This window comes from Sturnira hondurensis, unplaced genomic scaffold, assembly GCF_014824575.4.
Source record: "Sturnira hondurensis isolate 20B ecotype Veracruz unplaced genomic scaffold, ASM1482457v3 Scaffold0020787, whole genome shotgun sequence".
Classification (NCBI taxonomy): domain Eukaryota; kingdom Metazoa; phylum Chordata; class Mammalia; order Chiroptera; family Phyllostomidae; genus Sturnira; species Sturnira hondurensis.
In genome coordinates, this window is record NW_028093418.1 from 4242811 (window position 1) to 4262911 (window position 20101).

At 55.5% G+C, this 20101-nt stretch overlaps 1 protein-coding gene across 3 annotated transcripts in view; it reads left to right on the top strand.

The window, feature by feature from the left end:
• Nucleotides 1–20101, top strand: part of LIMD1 (LIM domain containing 1) — a 65639-nt gene that overhangs the window by 15215 nt on the left and 30323 nt on the right. For all 3 annotated transcript variants that reach the window (XR_005064214.1, XM_037030604.1, XM_037030603.1), the window contains exon 4: nt 8515–8616. Coding sequence is in view for 2 of the 3 variants with exons in the window: in XM_037030604.1 (XP_036886499.1) it covers nt 8515–8616 (102 nt within the window). In the remaining variant the exon portion in view is untranslated. The remainder of the gene's footprint in view (nt 1–8514; nt 8617–20101) is intronic.

Sequence of the window (20101 nt, forward strand, 5' to 3'; positions counted from 1 at the left end):
GGTCAGGGACCCGGATGTTCCAGGAGGCCGAGTGGTCTCTGTCCCCCCAAATCGTGTGGTGCTCCCCACTTTGCCCGTCATGTGTAGTTGGGGTCCCACTGATGCTGCTCCTGGGAAGAGCTGCCTCCGCTTTAAGCACTTTCGCAGCCACCGCTGCACCGGAGAGAGGCAGGCCAGCCTGGGCTGTGCTTCACCAGCGCCGTTCACATGGAGCCAAAACAAGGATGCTGGCGGCCGTGACAACAGTGATGATACAATGTCACCCTCCCTCAGGAGGAAAACTTCCCGGGTACTTGTGGTGAGTCAAAAGCTTTTGGGAAGGCCTCTGGTTATGTGACACTGCGGTTAAGTTGCCGTGTGAGCGGGCTGGGCACGGGCACCCGGTTTCCTTCTCTGTCACGTGGAGGTCTGGTTAGACTCTGACAGCTGCCCAGGCCCTGGCCCCAGCCCAGGCCCACCCACCGTCACCTCCGGGATGAGAGCCAGTCCACCTGGGAGGAGCAAATCCACCGTGACCTGGGGCCGTGTCTTCCCGGAGCTTCTGCCTGGGAGCAGCCCCGAAGGAGGAAGCCCTGCTTTCTCGGACACTCCGCAGCCTTTGTAAGCCCTGCCCGCTGCCTGGGCTGCCGAGCCGGCACCACGCTCCCTCCCCAGTTCAGACAGTCACTTCCCATCCCCTCCTATGTCCCAGGGGTGGCCCTGGGCTTTCTTTGCACCCAGCCTCTCCTCCCTGCAGCCCAGCCGGCTCACTGCTGAGTCACCCCACAGTTGTGCACAGGCCTCTGGCCTTCCTGTCTCCGCACCACCTTCTGGCACCTTCTCCTCAGCCTGGACGGCACCCCCTGCCCCAGCTCCAGCTTCCCAATGCATTCAGTGCTGCTTTGGCACCTTCTGTGTGGGAGTACTCTGCTTTCCTTCTGTTGGGGGGACACAGACAAGGCGCCAGGCCCCGGCCCTCAGTGGGCTTATCCTTCGACCGGTGGGGGAGACCGGCAGGACCAGCTCCTCCTCACAGGAAACCGCAACCCTCGAGGGAGAGGTGGGCGGGGCTCCGATCTTCCCCGGTGGCTCTTTGCCTCCTGTTGCGCAGCTTTCAACCCGGGAAGCTGCCTGACCTTCTTGTCCTTTCCTGTGGGAATATCATGACGACTGAAAGAACCCCATACAGCCACTTTGCAAGACTGTTTGGCAGTTTCTTACAAAATGAAACATAAGCTTACCATACAGCCCAGGGCTCCTGCTCCTTGGTATTTACCCAAATGAACCGAACACCTGTGTCCACACACAAACCTGCCCGTGGGCATCTGCAGCAGCTGTGGTCACAGCTGCTGAAACCTGGAGGCCAGCAAGAGCTTGTCTTCAGTAGGTGAATGGATAAGCAAACCATGGTACACCCAGTACACCCAGACAAGGCAGCGCTGTTCAGTGAAACAGAAATGAGCTGTCAAGCCGTGAAAAGACATGGGGGGGGCCTTAAATGTGTGCGACGGAGTGAACAAAGCCTCAGGCCCTGCAGGATCCAGACGGCATGGCTTTCCGGAAAAGGCACAGCTGTGGAGACAGTAAGGAGACCAGGGCTGGCCAGATGCTGGAGGAGAGGGCAGGACGTGTAGGCCGCACACAGAGGATTTCTAGGGTGGCGGAAGTTGCCTATGTGACGTGGCCGTGGCGGACCCCTGTCCTCATGCACCGGTGCAGACCCTCGTGGAGAACCCCTTGAGTGGACCCTCAGGTAGGCGGTGGACCTGGGGTGCAGGTACATCACTTCTAACACACGTGCCGCCCTGGGAGGGGGGCTGTCGAGCCTGCTGAGCTGACAGCGTGAGGGAAACCTGTCACGTGCCGCTCAGTTTGCTGTGGACCTGAAACTGCTTCGGAAAGTAAGTTCTACTTGAAAAGTGCCAGAAGGAATAAACAAACGAGAATCCCTACCCCAGGTATTGATGATTAGCGATCTTTCAAAAACTCACCCAGTTTCCCGAGGTCCCCAGGTAACCCTGTGAGGCAGAGGGTCACGCACACACTTTCTGCGGGGGGTCCGTCCCTGCCCATGACCCCCAGGCCACATCTCCGTTCGGGGGAGGGGGCTTGCCTCCATCACAGGCTACAGCCGAGAGAGGGCTTGGCTCCCACCAGTGAGCTGGTATTTATGGATCCGTTGGAGCCCCCAAAGTGTGGGAACATCACGTGTTGAGTCCCTTGGGCGTTTCCCCCTGACTCCCTGCACCCCTCTCATGAATGTGGTGGGGTGGGCACAGTGTACAGTCAGCCCGACTTTGGGCCTTCTGCTGAATCTTTGAACCTCAGCTGCTTCATCTTTAAAGGAAGATGCTACCGGTTTTGTAGGGTTGTTGTTAAGTGAAGAAACATATCAATTGTGCGGCCTGGTGTTCGGTACATAAGACACTTCGTAATTCCCCTGAAGGTTAGCGTAACAGGGCCTGGATCGACCTCCTGCCCGAAACAGCCATAAGAGCACAAACAACGCAGAAGACAGACAAAATGTGTGAACCAAAGGTTTTCAAAATACCGGGCATCAGGCAGTGAAGGACAGTGAGTTTTCAGAGCCAGGCAGGAAGTGAGGCAAGCACTGGGGTTGCCGCAGCCCCCTGCCTGGGGCGAGGGCCCAGCCCCGGCACACCGCGGAGAGGTGAGGCAGAGCCCGCAGGCCCAGGAGCTGCAAGCAGCTGGGAGTCCGGGGACACGGTCAGCGGGAGTTCACAGGACCCCAGCGGAATCTTTGCGAAGCATGTGTTTGTTGAAGTACTTGTGTCCCAAATAGATAAGAAGTTCTCGTAACTCGGCAGTAAGAAAAAAGGGGGCCAAGGATTTGTACAGACACCTCACCAAAGAAGAAGTGGGGTGGCAGAGATGCCCACGAAGAACTGCTCAGGCACATGGCTAGCGGTGCGTGCTGGCAAAGATGGGGAGAAACGGAGCCCTGATAAGGGGTCGGTAGGAACGTGAGGTAGCAGACTGGCCTCTTTGGTGAGCAGTTCGGCAGTTTCTTATGCAGTTAAACATATGCCCACCCTAAGACCTAGCCATTCCACTCCTCGGTCTTTACGCAAGAGAGAAGGAAATGCATGTCCATACAAACACTTGCACACAGGCAGCTCTGTTTGTAACAGCCCCCAGATGGAAACAATCAGATGTCCACAGCAGGGGGCAGCTACACCAGTTGTGGTCCCACTGAGCGATGGAATACTACTCAGCAGTGAAAAGGAATGAACGCTGGTGTATGCAGCAACATAGGAGAATCTCAAAATAATCATGCTGAGTGGAAGCCAACAGGTTAAAAAAAACAGAGCACACTCTACAGAAAGCGCAAGCCGACCCGTGTTGACAGAAAGTGGAGCCGTGGCTGTCTGGGAAGAAGAGGAGGAAGGGAGGGAGGACTTGGCAAAGACACCGGCGCATGTGCCATCTCTGGGGACGGTGGATGTGGCCACTGCCTCGCCTGTGGTGGTGACGTCTGCGTAGAAATGCCAGCTGTTGTTCACATCGACCACGTGCAGTTGGTCACCTGTCAAGTCCACTTCCCCAAAGCCGTTGGTGGAAACGTCGCCCGGCACAGTCTGGAGAACGGGTCAGGGGGCAGGAAGTCCCACTCTTCCTCTCCTCTGCGAGTTTGGTTTCTTCTTCCCTCCCTTCCCCCTGGTTTTTGAGCTTGTGTTATCAGAGTTCCGTGTGAGAACGCACTCTCACTTTCCCCTGTTGGGGATCTTTTTTAGGGGCCTGTAGCGAGGGGGCCACAGGGGAGCAGAGGCATCGAGCCGCCTCCTCGTCCTCTCTGCGCCTCGGCCGCTCACACTCACCGCCCGCCTGACACCCGTGGTGTCACACTCATTGCACGCCTGACACCCGCGGGGCGGTTAACCCCCACTCCGGCCAGGTCTCCACACCAGCCGGGGGCCCTGCAGTTCAGTTCAGTTCTGACACCGTGTGGAGTTAGCGTCAACCTTGCATCACACTGTCCCCTGCCCCCACTGCTGGTGCCAGTTGCAAGTGCAGGTTGTCGCATGTGCTTCTGACCGACTGGCTGGCTGAACTCTGGGGGTCCCGAAACTCCCTCCTCAGGCTTCGTTATTTCCTGTAGTGGCCTGTGGAACTCAGGGTGAAGCGTACGTCTTCCAGTCGGTTGTGGAGAATGTGTTAAAGGAATCAGGTGAACAGCCAGGTACCGAGGTCCACCCTCCCCGTGTGCGGGTGTGTCCCCCAGCCCTGAAGCCTGCTCTGAACCCGCAGGTTGAGGGTTTGGGGGGAGACCTCCTCGTGTAGGCCTGGCCCCTCCTGGACTCCTTCTCCAGGCCCCCTGCCCTCCCTGGGGACGGGGTGGGGCTGCAAGTACCAAGCTGTGCTCATGGCTTGGCCTTCCCGGGGGACCGGCCCCCGTCCGGGAGCCCACCCAGAATTGCCTCCTGAGAACAAAAGGTGCTCCCGTCACCCAGGAAATTGCAAAGGGTTTAGGGACTCCATGTCAGAACTGGGGTCACAGACCAATACACACATTTCTTATTGTTTCACAAGCTTGGGCCTCTCCCCAGGCCACTTAGCAGGGCCCTAGATGAGCGTGGTCAGCCTGGCAGACTCTGGTTTCCTGGCTTTCTAGGTGATGGTTTCACGAGGGCAGGGCCAGAATGCGGTTCCTTTGCTCACCGCCCTACTGCCAGGGTGTGGAGAGAGTCCGGCTTGCCGTGAGCGAGAGAGAAGCATTTGTGGCGTGGAAGCTGCACCCGCAGCGGCCCTGGCGGGCGGGCAGGAGGAACTAGGGTCCACATGGCGGGGAGCCTTGTGGTTGAGGTCCTGGTGGGAGGTGGGCCAGGAGACCTGGGGCAGGGCTGGTCTTGGGTCTGAATCTCTGAGCAGGGGTGTGTAGGGGTGAGGAAGGAGCCTCCTGTTTTGGGGGGGCCCATATGTATGGCTGGAATAGCTACATCTGCCGACCAGATGGGGAGAACAGGACCTTGGAGTTCGAGCCTGGGCTCAGATTCCCTCTCCCAATGCTACGGGTGGTGTGGCCTTCAGGTGACAGCATCATCCTTTCTAGAACTTGGCTTTCAGAAAAGGGTGTTGGCAGTGGGCTCCTTTTCTGGAAGCAAACTCCTCGCCGGGGGTCTGGTAGGTGCGTTTTTTCCTAGACTGTGACATTGGCTTTAAGTGATTTTCTCTCTCACCAAAGGAAGAATCAATCTGTTTCCTGCCCATGTGGTTCTTTTCTGTCCACGTACCACAAACCGCAAGGATGAAATACTTTCCTACCTACGTGGCTTCTTACGGGATCTTCCTGGCTCTGGCTGATGGTCCTTCCTTGCTTTGTATCTGTGCGAGGCGGCCACATGCTGGAAAAGGATGCTAGCTGCCTAAGGACCAGCCCACCACCACAGTAAGAAAGAGAGAGTGGGGGGAGGGGCAGGGTGGAAGTCAGTAGGTCAGGGCCCCCGGATGAAGAGGAAGCCAGGAGACAGTGTCGTCCGCTGGCCGCAGCAGGGAAGGAAGTCCTGACGTCAAGAGATAAAGTCGCAGGAAGCCCAGGAGGCCTGGCGGTCGCCTCCACTTGAAGGCACTGTCCATCCTGCCATTCGCTCCGACCTCAGTCCCCAAACCCAAACAAGACGAGTTCACTCCTCCCCTCGGAGCCGACTGCCGACTGTGGGCTTTTTCTTACTGTGTTCCTCCTTGGCAAGCTGTCTCGAAGGCCGGTCCTCCCCCTGCGCTCACCGGTGCACGGTGGCCGGGCTGACCGTGCCCTCGGCTCACGTGGCTCCTCGGCCCTTTGCGGTCACATTTCTGCGGTGGTTCAGCGCAGAGGCCATGGCGCTTAGCAGGGAAGAGGTGGGGCCGCCCTTCGGGGCAGCCTTGCTCGTGCTGGCGAGCAGAGTTCCGTCCAAGCAGTTGAACGCCCTTTGGCTGCCATGTGATGAGCCAGCCTTCACCACTTGGCGTCAAGGTTTAGAGTCAGGTCAATGGGGGACTTGGGATCCCCGAATAGGCTAGTCAACACCACGCCATTACTTGACATGTGACATTTTTCAGGGGCATCGTCCCCCATCGCCGCATTTGAGTCAGGCCACAGCCAGTGCTCAGAGATGTCCGTGTAACCTGTTTCTGTTTTCACATGTTTGCTGAAGACCTACTAAGTGCACTCTGTCAGTGCCTGCCAGTGTTCAGAGAGGAATAAGACTCTGAATCTCTGTAATAGACACTTCCCAGGGGCATGGACATGGGTACCCCAGATGCAAGGGGATGAGGGGGAGAGGACAGGGTGGTACATGGGGCTATGCAGGAAGGGATTCAACCTGGTGGCGCTCGGCTGGGCCTTTTGCGGAGGCCACGGTCAGGGTGCGGCCCCATCCTGAAGGCAAGTGCAGTTTACCAGCAGAGGCAGGCAGATGCCCAGGCATCCCGCAGAGTCGGTGCTCAAGTCCATTGGCAGACATGCCAATGCGTGCGCTTTCACTTCCCCACGCCCTCCAAGAGGGGCACCCCAGAGGCCACCTGGCCCAGCCTGCTCCCGTGACCAGACCTCCGGGTCCCAGCAGCAGCCGCCCCGCCCCTAGAGTGATGAGCCTGCTGAAATGAGCCTTACAGAGGAGGTGTCACAGCAGGACCCTGCCGTCCTCACACTGACGTCCCTGCTGACTGTCGCAGCTCCGAGTGTGTCCAGAACCGATGTATTTTGGGACGTTGGAGCAGCCTTGGTTGTACGTGAAATTATCAGACAAGAGGAGGTGCTGATGCCTCTGAATTCCTTGAGGTTTTCCACTTCGTAGCGGCCGGGGCACACCGCTAGCTTTCTGGCTGGCTAACCGCAGAAAACCAGCTGCCCTGTGGTCTCATCCTGCACATGTGTGCACATGCTTGTACACACACAGGCGATTTCACAGCAAATAAAGAGAAGGTGGAAGGTTGGATTGATGGGCATTAACAGTGATGGAATTGCGATGGTGGGTATGTGGTGGGGGGGCCTGTATGATTCAGCTTTTCTGCACACTTGAAATTTTTTCTTCATGTTGAAACTGAAGAACTAAAAATTGTGTTCTCTAGAGTTTTCCATGAGCAAAGTCCCCCGAGAGCAGGTTCCTAGGGCAGCACCATACTGCCCCTGCAGACGGCCTCACTCGCCTCCTCGGGGTATCCAGCAGAGCGGCCCAGGGGCCCCGGCACAGTGCGCTCTGCATGGACACACTGCTGGCTGGTGTGAGTGCATCCCGTGAGGGATGTCGGCTGGGACTCCCTCTGATAGTGGCGGTGGCGTAGTCCGCTTGTCAGCTTGGGGTGATAGGCGCTCAGAAAAATGCAGGGCTTCCCACCTTGCAAGCACAGGGCTGGCGAGTTTCAGCCCAACTGATCGGAACCAGAGTTAGAAGGGGCCGAGCCCCTGCTGACCAAGTTCAAGAACCTGTACCCGGAGAACCTTAAGGGCTCACCTTGTGCGCAGGCCACTTCTTGCCGAGCGCAGTAGCGTGACTGTCATCCTTTCCATTTATACGCCCATTTTTTGAGCATCTGGCAAAGGAAGGGGCCCCATGCTCAGCTCACCCCGTGTGTCCCACGGCAGCCCTGAGCAAGGCTCCCATCATCCCAGTGCGTGGGTGACCCCAGATGGTGGCGTCACCGTTCAAGCCCGGGTCTTTCGGAGACGGTGTTGCAGTTGAGGTAGACGAAGTCTTCAGAGCTCTTGGTTTGCAAAGCAGCCTTTCCTGCCGCTCCAGCAGACATGCGGGGCCCATGGGACGCACCTCCCTTTCCTGATGAAGGACCGTTGCTTAGAGAGCTTCCCAGGTTCGCTCCAACCAGGTGGGAGGTGACCTGGCCCTTTGACTTCTGGTTCCCTGTGTTGCCTCAGACTCAGAGGGCGGGAGGGATGGGGGAGACCTGGAGGATGTGAAGGAACAGAAGGTGGACGCGGGGTGCCAGGCAGGGGGGCCCATGAGCAAGGAGGCTAAGAGCTGAGATCCCAGGGTGGGGGTCATGCTTGGCGGTGAGGCTCCAGGTGATGGGGGGCAGGAGAGAGCACCTGCTTTGCAGACTGCTGGACCCGAAGCTGGGGGCCTGATACTTATGTAAAAAGCGAGGATGGTAAACCCTAGTTGGTGGTTCCCACCGAGAATTAAAGGAAATCGTTTACCTGAAATCTTGCCATCTGTGTGCTTGGCATGTTGCAAGCACAGCGTGGGGCTTTGGACGTTGTCTTAGCGACGGCGGGAGACTCTGGGAGCTTTGGGCAAGGGGGCAGGTAGGTGGGCGAAGTGGAGGTGTGTGGAGCGGAGGGTGGCAGTTGGGGAGCGGCACCTGGCTCCCAGCGTGGTGTCTGTCCCCTGCCTTCGGAAACCCTGACCCTTGAACAGCTGGGGGAGGGAGAAGGTGTGAGACAAAAAGACTTTTCGAAGGAGTAGCCCCTGGGGCTTGGTGAGGAGCTGCTCACGGATCATCTGGCTCCGTTCGCGGGCTTCTGGTGACCCCGTGCACGCTGCTCCCTCCCGGCTCACCCGTGTGCTCTCGCCCCTGCAGGTACCTGTGTGAAGTGCAGCAAAGGGGTGTTTGGGGCCGGCCAGGCCTGCCAGGCCATGGGGAACCTCTACCACGACGCCTGCTTCACCTGTGCGGCCTGCAGTAAGTGTGTGCGTGGGGAGGGGCGTGGGGGCGGAGAATGGGGGGAGAGGGAGGAGCATCCATCATGGGGACACTGGCCCCCGGTCCTCTGGGGTCCCCCTGAAGGGACAGTGCCTTCTAGAGCGGGGTTCCATGCCGCCCATCCCTGGGCACCGATCACAGAGCACCGGGGTTGCCCTGGGTGGACGTGGGCGGTCAGTTGAGTGTCTTCAGAGGGATCCCCCGTAGTGTCAGGTGTGTAATGCCTGTCGGAGGTCTCTGAAGAGTGGGAGGGGGAGCACAGGGGGTTACCATCATCTGCCCGTCGTCATGGGTTCTCTCCTCTGTGGTGGGCGCCACTCAGAGACCCCGCTCAGTGTGGCGTGGGGCCCCTTCAACACTCTGACTCCAGGCTTTGATTTGAAGGCTGCTCTATGAGTGTGAGGTGTGGAGGTGCCCAGCAGCACACCCTTGGGCATCTTTGCCCTCCTCTGGTGCAAGTGTTGTGACCAAGGCAGCCAACTGGAGGGCCAGGCCTGTGCCCAGCTCCGCAGACGTCTCACCGGCCTGACGGCCACCACAGTGGACAGATTCTAACATGCTTGCGAAGTCCGACCAAGTCAGGAATTGTGCTCATTTCACCGTCTCTGCCAAAGATCAGTTTCATGGAGCATTGCTGGGAAATGTCCCTCTGATGTCCTCCAGTTTTGTACCGAGGCTAGCAGCTGTCAGAAAAGAGGGGACATTACAACCAAGCCAGGGTGACGGGTATGAAGGGGCCGAGTCGTCTGGCCTGGTGGTTCTCCATCCTGGCTGCTTGAGAGAATCACTGGGGCAGTGGGCACTGGCCGCGCCCTGGCCCACCACGACCAGCAGAACCGGGAGTCTGTGGGTGGGATTTCTGGAGCTGGACAAGTGTACAACTCAAAACTCTTCAGATGACTCCCAGGGTGGCCAGGGCTAAGCGCCTTGAGGGGGGGGGGTGCCAGGCCCCTCCTTTCAGAAGTCTGGAGGAGGGCAGGGAGGGACTCGCCTGGAGCTGGTGTGTGGCACAGCCCTGGTGGCCCCCTGACTCCCGGTCTATGGGGAACCAGGTGGCCATGGACCTGCCTCCTCACCTGCCGAGCCTCGATGGCCAGGCTCGAAGCCTCCTGCGTCAGTCCTCACTGCGGCTCCCTGTAGAGCGCGTGCCTGGGAGTGTACCGTTTGTGCGGGGACCAGCATTGACCTTCGTGGGGAGCAACTGTGGGGACTTTGAAGCGGATCCAGTGTTTCCTGAGCATCCCGGGCGGGAATGCTCTTTCTGGTTTCCAGGTTCTCTGGTTCCCAGTCCCTAGGCCTGGCCGTACCTTTGAGCCGCGTCACACTCTGCCAGATGGCAGCGTGTGTGTTTCTTGTTTGTGACAACGGGGACCGTCTGGTGCAGGGGTGGCAGACTCTCCCCCCGTGGGGGTCGACCACCATTGGTCTCATGTCTGTTTAGCACATTGATTCCAGCAGTTCCGGCGGCCACACTGTGTGGTTCCCTGCAGACTCCTGGCAACAGCATCTCTCTGGTTCTCTCACTAGTTCCCGAGTGAAATAAGGTCTTTGATGTGTGTTTCTGCCGTAGCTACAAGAGTTACGATCACCTTTTTTTCAGAATTACCTTTGACTTTTGGCTGCTGCCAAAATACATCTCAATATTGGCTGTTTTCCAGCATAACAAGAAAATACTAAGTAGAAGCCGTTTTTCTTCTCAAGCAGTTATTTGCACTAAGAAAGTGGTTGGGGAAAAACATTGTTAAGTCCGTTGGTTCCACCTGTGGCTCCGTCACTAGCTCTCGATTTCTTAATGGTCGAGTTTATCTTGCTCCAAACTATGCCAAGCACAAAGGCTTAAGGAAGACGGCTGGTCTGGGAGTGTGCTTGTCCGGCGTTCAGGGCCCTTGTGGTCTGGTCCCTGTTGCTGCTTCCTACTGACTTATCAAGTCAAACTGAATTTCTCTCCCCACACCCATGTCTCTGTACACACAGAGCCATGGAATCTCCTCTCCCTACCCTGCAGGTTTACGTTCTGACCAGCCTGTAGGGCCCAGCTCGAAGGCTGCCCCTTCCAGGAAGCCTTCCCTGTTCCCCCAGCAGGAAGGAGCCACTCTCCTGGACCTGTCCTGCCCTGCTGGCTCCTTGGTGCCCTCATACTGCCTGTGAACCACACTCTGTGACTCTGCCCCAGCCCCCCAGGCCTGAGAGCGGAGCTGCTGAAGGCCCGGGACCGGGACTCCCTTTGGAAGTGGGCGCCATGCATTCCTGGGTGCCACGTCACCCGTATACATGCCTGTTGTGTGCAGACACAGCTCGCTAGGCAAGCAGACGGAGCAGTCAGAGCCCAGGCAGGTGTCTGAGTGGCTTCACCCGGACACTGGAGGTCATTTGCCTTTGCTTGGGTGGCGTCTTGTTGCTGTGTACCTGCTTGTAGCAGAAGTGGGGACCGGGGCGCCCCCAGGCCTGACTGTGTACTGGTAATTTATGAACACAACACACTGGGACCTTGTCAGTTCACACCTGCTCCAAGGCAAGGCCAAGGCCAAGGCCTGACTGGTCTGACTGGTAGAGACACTCTGAGCCTCTTGTAGGTTCAGACAGTTTATGACGTACACAGACAAGGGAACAAAGGACATGCCAGCATCCTGGGTCCTTGTCCCATGTACCCAAAGGGATGACACAAGGGGGGCCCTGATGACAGTTGTGGGGCGACGAGCAGCCAGTCCCGGATGCAGCCCCACACCTCATCAGAGAGGAGACGCTGTCTCGTCTCAGGGACAGGCACCCGGGGAGCGAATTAGCTGCTCTTACAGTCTCCAGGCCTCCTGGGTCCTGGAGGGTCCCAGGCGTTCCCACTCAGGCCTTCTCCTTCGTGGGGGGTGCAGGGTCTCCAGGGCCCCACGGCAATTCCCCGCCGCCCACAAGAAGCACCAGCGTTCAGTCATTTTTAACTGCGAGACCGGCTGCCAAGCCGCAGAGAAAGACTTAGAGGCAGAATCCTGCTCTGTTACTGTAACACGGGTGTTTTACTTGTATCTTCCCTTCCAGGCTTTGTCCGAATGTATGCAGATTGGTGCACAGTTTCTCCAAAGTTTCAGTGATTGTAATCATAGCATATAAAGTGTATCCTTTTTGATTTACTGTTTTGTATAAACTCGTCCACGCCTCTGCAGTCTTCATAGTAATCATTAGGGCCGTTACCTAGTAACCAAGGGGGTCCCGTGGTTTTACCGCCCTGAGCTCATTGGATTCCAGTCTGTTGGTTATCGCCCACGGGCGCGAATGTCTTTGTGCATGCATCTTTTTTCCCTCTGCTGAATTGTTTCCTTGGTGTTCGCTCCCAGAAGTAGCTTCCGGGTGCAGTGTGTGGGCGTTTCTGTGGTTTGTTAAAGTGCTCTTCTTTCTCGCAGGCAGCGGGTGTGTCTGGTTGCCGTGGAGATGGGCGCCATGGGCCTCCCTTCTTCCCCCGAAGGCCCTGCCCACCCACTGGGCTGTGCCTGCCCTGGGCTCTCTGGTGAAGCTGTCAGCACACTGTGGAGTGGGAGGGAGGGTCCTGGAGAGCTCAGACGTGGCCTGGCTGGCAGCCACCAACACTGTCTGGACACTAGTGTCAAGTGGCCTGTCTGAGGAGACGCTGGCGCCCGCCTGTGGCTTCAGAGAGGTGGAATGAGAAGGAAGAAAGAGTGTGCTAGCCTTGTGGGGTCAAGTGGTGTCCTCGTGGGCACCTTCCAGGGTAAATGATGAGGGACAAGCAGGCAGGGCTGTGTCCATACTCCAGGGTGGCTTCAGGTCCAGAGCATGCGACTCCATGCCTTTTGTAGAGACTGATGGACATCCATCCGTCCGTCCCAAAGTCCAGGTGAGACCTGTTTGCCGCAGGTGGCAGGTGATGGCCTAGATGAGACTTCCATGTGCTTTCCTGCCCTTGGGCTCATGGAACACGGGGTGCCCAGGTCCTGGGGGTGGGGGATTGGGGCGCAGGGGGTCCGTGTTGACGGAATTTGCGCCTGGTGCTGGTCTGCACTCCAAGGAAGGCCATAGAGGGCTAGACGGGGCCCATCGGGGGACAGTGCTGGGATGTGCAAGTCCAGGCCAGAGCTGGTGACCTTCAGAGGTGTGACCCAGTACTTACATTCCTGGGTGGGGTGCAGTGTGACCTGCCAGGTGTGCCTTAGGGGACAAAACCCGGCAAAGTTAAGAAGGTGTGCCATTGCTCACCCCACCTTCCAAACGGCAAACATCTGTGCTGTTAAGGACCGTGTGTGGGTTTTACGGTGAAGTCACCCGTTTAGACCCTGTTAGGGGCAGTTCTGAGTCGGTGGGCAGCCTGCCCCCGGGGCACCAAGAAGGTGCCACCTGTTCCTTCCGGCAAATAGAAAAACGAGACACAGGCCCAGCAGTGGAACGGAGGTGCCGATGGAATCAGCCCGTGGCTGGCTGCCCCTCCAGCAGCGCGTTCTGAAGTCCAGGAGGGCTCTGGTCCGCTGCTTGGCTTTTCCTACGGAGTCTGAATACCGCGCCCCTGAAATCCTGTTTGCCTTTGTCGCTGACTTTGAAAGCTCTCGGAGTCTCAAATGCTGGAGCCTGAATTGGGGAGGGCCTCCTTCATTCACGGCAGGCCTGCTTCCTACCAACAACCGTCACAGCGCCCCCAGGGATGGTCAGGCCTCGCTCGGCGTCATCGCTGTCGTGGCCGGGCAAAATGAGGCAACACCAAAGCATTGTATCCGTTGCCGAGCTAACTGATACAATGACACGATGTTACCCGACCTGCGGCAGTTCACAGGTGAGCCTTGTAGCTCGCTGTCAGCTGGGCCCCACTCCGAGCCCTCCGCCCACGCGGCCCACTCAGTCCCGGAGCAGTCCCGTGAGGGCAGCGTCCCGGTCGCCCTCCTTTTACAGATGGGCAGAGGGTGGCCCCGCAAGTTTAGTTTGCTGGCGGTTGGCTCCACGGAAGTTAGGTATGGCTGTCGGCACTGGAGCCCAGGACTGGCGGCCCCACGGTCCTCGCTGCCAGCCACTATATCGTCACCTTTGTGTAGAGAGAGCTTGTGCTGAAGCAAGGGGCTGGCTCCGGGCCAGGGGTCTGCCCTGACTTCTCAGGTCCAGCTGCCGCCTGGGGGCTGTGTGACGACAAGGGCCAGGTGTTCGGATGCCCTGGGGTTGTGAATGCGGAAGAGCCAGCTGCCTGGGACCTGGAAGTGGGCTGCACCCAGAGCAGAGAAGTGGATTAAGGGTTTTGATCTGAGTTCTCTTCCTCCTTAAGGCCTTTGATCCCTGAATTTCTGGTCCCTGAATTTCTGATCCCTGGAGTCATCCCAGTGTTTCTCATCAGATTCTCTGTTCACCCATGAGCCTAATGAGTCAGCAGGACCCAGGGAAGACGCTGAAGATCAGGAACGTGAGAAAGGAAGAGTGGGCAGATCCTGAAGGAAGTCTGTGGGCGAGGGAGAAATCCGGACACGGCCAGGGCAGAGGGCCATGCGGGTCGGAGGAGGGCGGAGGGGCCGGGCCACTTAGCCGTCAGAGGTTCTCTGTGTCTGCCTCTAGCAAAGCCAGCTCTGCTGGGTGCCCTGCAGTTGGGACCGGGCTTGGTTTCTTAGGTCAGGCTTTGTTGATTCAACCAGAGGCCACGGAGTCCCTGACATAGAAGAACATCAGACTCTTCGTGGTGGTGACACGCTGATCGAGTCGGGGTTTTGAACTGTGTTGTACAGGTAGTAGCTTCAGTGGGACCTGCGTTCTGAGTGGGCACACCTGCATGGATTGGGGTGGAAATCTGCTCTCCTCTCCTTCCGTCATCCCACACTGAGGCTGAAACCTGGTTGTGCCCAGCGGGGCACCTGTCTCCCCAACTCTCAGAGGAGAATGGAGAGCGAGCCGCTGGGCCGGGGGACACTGCACCCGTTGGCGTGAAGATGTCGCACTGGGTGCCTCACGCCAGAGCCTGGATTTAGGGAAGATCTTTCTGCTTGTCCGAGTTTCATCCCGGCATCACAGGCGCCCCCTGGGGCTCCCGGGCGCTCTCCTTTCGCTCTGGGGGGTTGCAGCCAAAGGGCTTGTGTGCCCAGTACTTCCTGGGAGCCAGTGCTATGCTGGGTTCCCTGCTGTGGTCCCCAGTGTTGTCCTCTCCACAGCACCCCCTACCAAGGACCCCAGGGGGTTAGTGACCAGCCAGCCTGTCATTTCTGGGAACTGGCAAAGTCGAGGATGCTACCCTGAGTGCTTTTTCACACACCCCCCCCCACCCTTGGCCACCAAGGCTGTGTGAGCCTGCAAAACCCAAGTCCATCTGTTTTTTGAGCCAAACCAATGTGGTCAGTTGGTCTCTTTCTGTTGCTTTGTTATTAGCAATGTTTTCAGTGCTGCCCTGTTTTGGGAACAGCTGTTGGAAGACATGGATCAGGCAGAACTTTGTGTGACCCCGTGGGTTCTCTGGAGCTGCCCCCGTCACCGTGTCCAGCAGATCCTTCGCATGTTCTTAGTTCAAGTACTCAAGCGGAATCTTTAAAATTGGATTAGATTTACATACAAATAGCCACCCGGGCCCTGGCTGGTGTAGCTCAGTGGATTGAGCGTGGGCCTGCGAACCACACAATCGCTGTTCGATTCCCAGTCAGGGCACATGTCTGGGTTGCAGGCCAGTTCCCGGTTCCCAGCAGGGGACGCATGAGAGGCAACCATACATTGATATTTCTCTCTCTCTCTCTCTCCCTCTCTCTCTCCTTCCCTTCCCCTCTAAGATAAATAAATAAAATCTTAAAAAACAAAAACAAAACAAATGGCCACTCTGTGGCCACTGTGGACTGCACAGGTCGGAATGACCCATTAAAACACAGTCTAGAACGCTGATTTTCAACCGGTGTGCTGAAAGAAATTTTAAAACGTGCAACACCTGACTATTTAGTCGGGGGCACTGGCCTCTTTTCCCTTCGATTGTCAACTAAAAAAATAACAACAGCCAACACAGCAATAGCTGTTCTGTGTGAGTGAATAAAAACGATGCCTATTTATTTTGTCAGATTGGCAGAAAGTGTATTTTGGGCGTGTGCCACAGAGTTTTAGAAATGAGTTTATGTGACCGTGCAGCCAAAAGGGTTGAAAATTGCTGGTCTAAACAACTCCTAGCTTTTACTTCCTTTTCTCGGGATCTTGTCGTCTCAATGTCAGGAAAACCTCACGTTTTTTACTTTTCAGGGAGCTATTTTGGAAACTGAAATTTGTGGCGAGGTTTTCTAGCTAAGGGCCAACTCCGTTTCCAGAATGGAGGCATTCCTGCAAATAGAGGCATCGCTTCTATTTGCAGAGGGGTGGGCCAGACGGGCGTCCGGCTGGGTAATTCGATTGTTGGGTTAGAGGCCGGCTGCCCGTGGCCTCTGTCTGTGACACGTGCGCTGTCGTTCCCTGCGTCAGCCACGCTGGCTTTGCCCCCGCTTTCCTCTCTTCAACAGAAGGCGCCCCGAAGGCAAGTATAAAATATTCATTCACTGCGTCTGTGGGGAGAGGCTTTACAGGGGATTCCTGATGAGTCTGTATGTTCGTTAGTCAATATTTTATAGACTGTTAAACAAAGAGCACCCCCAGCTACTGTCTTCTGAAGCTCTGGAAAAACTGGTGGGTTTCAGGTGTGCAGGTTCTAGCAGCAGGCTGATTCTGGAGCTAGAATTATGAAGATGTCACACTGACATGCCTTCTCCTCCGCGGCTTTGTGTTCGGTGCTGATGGTCTGGAGGGTGGGTAGGTCTCAGCCCTTGGTCACGATGAGTCTCGCCGGCAAAGGCCGGTTCTCAGTGCCCTGAAGACCCACTTAAGTCCGAGTCTCCGGCCTGGAACCCAGAGACCCGCGTTTGGACACACCCGCCAGCTGGTGCTGCGGTGAGAGAGCCACTGGCGTCACTGGCCCGCCCCTCCCCCATTCGGTTCCGTCTTTGGTCTCTGCGAGTGCTGGCTAGCACAGTCATAGCCAGCTCCTCCGTGTCACCTCCGCCCACGTGCGTGCTGCCACAGGGAGCGAGGACAGCCAGACTTGCTTCCACTCTCCCTCCCTGCGGTGTGATCGGGAAGGCCAAGAAATGCACTTCCTTCTCCTTCCGCCTGCTCTGAGAGCGACTCCGCCTGGGACGAGGCGGCAGTACGGTGTGGTGGGAAGTGGCTTTGCACCAGAGACCTGAGTTCCAGTCCCCACTCTCCTACTTCGCTTTCGCCACGTAGGCAAGTTGGTCTGGCTGACGTAGTCTTCGCAAGGGCGGGTCACTTTATTGCGGGATTTATGAAATGATCTCGGCCAGCCTCCTCCAACCCTCCAGCTTTGAGCTCTCCCTGGGTTGTCCTGGTCCTGGCTGTGCTTTGGGGCCACCTAGTGGTGGCTGTCTGCTCTGGGGTCTCTGTCGGCAAGGACGGGCCTGGGTTCTGCACCTGAACGGAGCTGTCAGGAACGTATGTCCAGGTTCGCTGGTGTCTGTCTCACAGGCCAGGGCTGGAGTGCCGACTCGCCCTCTGCCTTCCTGCTTCTTTCTCCACGTTGCTTTCTGTTTTCGGCCTGACCATACCTTCACGACCAGCCTGTGGGAGTCGGTCACCAATCAGGATATACACCATGTGCAAGAGATTTGTACAGAATCGTCAAGATAATTAAGCGAGATGCAACATAGGTGAAGCAGCTAGTAAATAGAAAGTGCTTCAAAAATGAGAATTCCCTTCCCCATTCCAGGGCAGGAACAGAGAAACAGGATTCCACGTACCAGAGTGTGCCTCTCAAGGGTACCCCACAGTGCACCACGTACCAGAGTGGATCCCACGAGGGGCTGCCTAGAGCGCGGTGGGGCAAGCGTGAATGCAGGACCTGCAAAGCTGGGCTCCTATCCTGCCCTCTCACTACCTGGGCGAGCCTCCCCGAGTCCCAGAATTTAGCAAATGCAGGCAATGACGTTTCATGGATGAGTGCTGTGTTTTTATGAAGAGTCAAGGACATCCAGAGAGGTGGGAGCAATCCCGGGGGGTCGTGTCCTCAGAATAATCAGTTCCTGCCGCCTCGTGCCGCTCCGTGGTGCTGACATGGGGTGGGTTTTTCTCTGGCTCTTCCTCCTTCGGGCCCTCTCCACACTCGCCGGAACCCAGAGGAGGGGCGTGGGGTGACGCAAGGACTTGTCTGTAAGAAGTGTGGTGGGACGGGCAGAGAGGGGCACTAACAAAACGGTCACGTGGGGTAGTGTTTTTAAACATTTTAAAACCTTTTGTAACATAGGAAAGTTCTAAATGCAGTACTTGAAACGTAGAAGGCAATCAACAGATGGTAGCCTTTTCTCCCACTGACAAAATGCAAACTAGAACATTTGGACGTGGGATTCAGTGTCGAAACTTAGATGCACTTTTGAGACTCAAGTAAAAACTGGACTGAGGCCCCACTCTCTGAGGTCTGCGGGGGAGTCCTTGATTTATCTTTATTAAATTTTTTTGAAGAAAGGAACAACAGGAGCAGCCTCTGAGAGCCCCTTCCCTGGTCTCCGGGCATGGGACTTCTCAGTTCCGGGGACGGGCAGTGAGAGGGCTTGCCGAGCCCGCCGGGCACTTTTTAAAATGATGATCATTAGGAAAAGTCATGAAAGGTTGGGGGAGGGGTATGAGAGTGTAAAGAATCAAACAAAGAGCCAACGCCCCCAACCCAGGCATGTCCCCCTGTGAGGCGGACACTGTATGTCTGAGGCACCCTCCTAGGCAGATTTCTCGTCCAGTCTTTTTTCTTTGAATTTCTTCTTCCTGCAATTGAACTACACAATTTTTAGATCTTTTTTACTTTTCCTATTATGACATATATGGGGTTTCTTTTAAAAATTTAAAAAGTACTTTTTTAGATTATAAATACATAATTCTAGAAAAAAATTGATACAGAAATGTAGGAAGCAAAAAGTGAAATTTCTCTTATTATCTACCATTGTACCTAATACTATAAAAAACTTTAAATACTGAAATGTATAAAGTAGGAAGTGAAACTTCCCTTCATGCAACCTACCAGTGATACATAATACTAGGTAAGATTTTAAACTTTTGTTAAATTGAAAGCAAAATTCCCCTGCAATGCCGTCTACCAATAGTAACCACAGTTAGTTTTAGTTTACAGTCTTCCAAGTTGGTGTTTTTTTTTTCATTTCAGTGGTGTGTGTGTGAGATTTACAGAAATGGACTTGTACTATAAATGCAGTCCCCCAGCTTTCTTTTTTCACTGACTAATGTGTTTTGATTATGTTTCTATAATATAAGCATTTTCCAGTGTCACTGAAACACTTATTTGAATGGTATTTCAATGGCTCCGTAATATTTTAACATTCAGATGTCCTCTGTTTTATGTAGTCACTTCTCTAAGGCTGCCAATTTAGATCTAAGTAAATATTTATTCACATTTCAGATTCTTTCCCTAAGCCAAGTCCCCGAACACGCCCACAGGGTCAGAGAGAAACACTGTCAAGTTTCTTTTCCACAGAGAGTTCATGGTTCCACACTCTCATCAGTGGCTTATGGAAATGTGCAGTGGCGGCCATCGCAAGCGACTGTCATCACTTAAGAAAAATCCGTGTTGATATCCGAAGTGTGAAAGCCCTTGTCGAATTTGTGTTTCTTAGAACACCAGAGACTCAGCAGTCTGGCACTTTAATGACCTTCCTTGATGCTTTTGGAACAGAGGTAATTTGCCCTCTGTTAAAGCAAAACATTAATTCCCAGCTCAGATTCTTTAGAACTTCCGGGACCTATTCTTGGACCCAGGTGGGCGTTCTGTCCCAAAGGGTCAGAAGAAGCCTCTTGCCCCTCACCTTTCTCTGAGAACTGTGGGGTTTTTAGATGGCCTGCTGGCTCCCTCTAGTGGCTTTACTGGCAGCTGCAGCCTCACCTCCTTTCTTACCATCTCGGTGGGAAACCCCAGAATGGAGTAATTAATTAAAATCAACTTCCACGGCTGTCAGGGGTTTCTGTTAGTGAACCCTGAAATCACTTAATTATAAGCACTTATCTTGTTACCCTAGTTTAGCAGAGTTAGGAAATACTCGTGAAGGTTCTGGAACTTTCTGGAAGTGCAGGTAACTAACTTTGAAGGAAGGACAGGGAAGAACAGGGTTTGGAGAGCTGAAGACCCTGGCCTTCTAACACGCCCCACTGCCGTTGTCATACTCCTCACTCTGCTACAGTTCGTTTCAGGCTATGAATGATACAATCACTGCAGGAAAAAAACAATTAAAACCCCCCTTTCCATGCTCTAGGGTAATGACTGGTACCAGTGGGTGTACATCGGGTGTGTGTGAGCCGGCACAGAATTCTGCAATTGTATAAGTGTGTGAATATGTGTACCCATGTATACATTTACATGTATACCCATGTCTGCATACATGTGCACGCGCACACACACACACTTCTGTACCCCCCCCCCTTAAAAGTATTTTAAGTTTCGGCTCTGGGTCATTAAATCTCTTGTGGAAAACCATCTCTTTTTTTG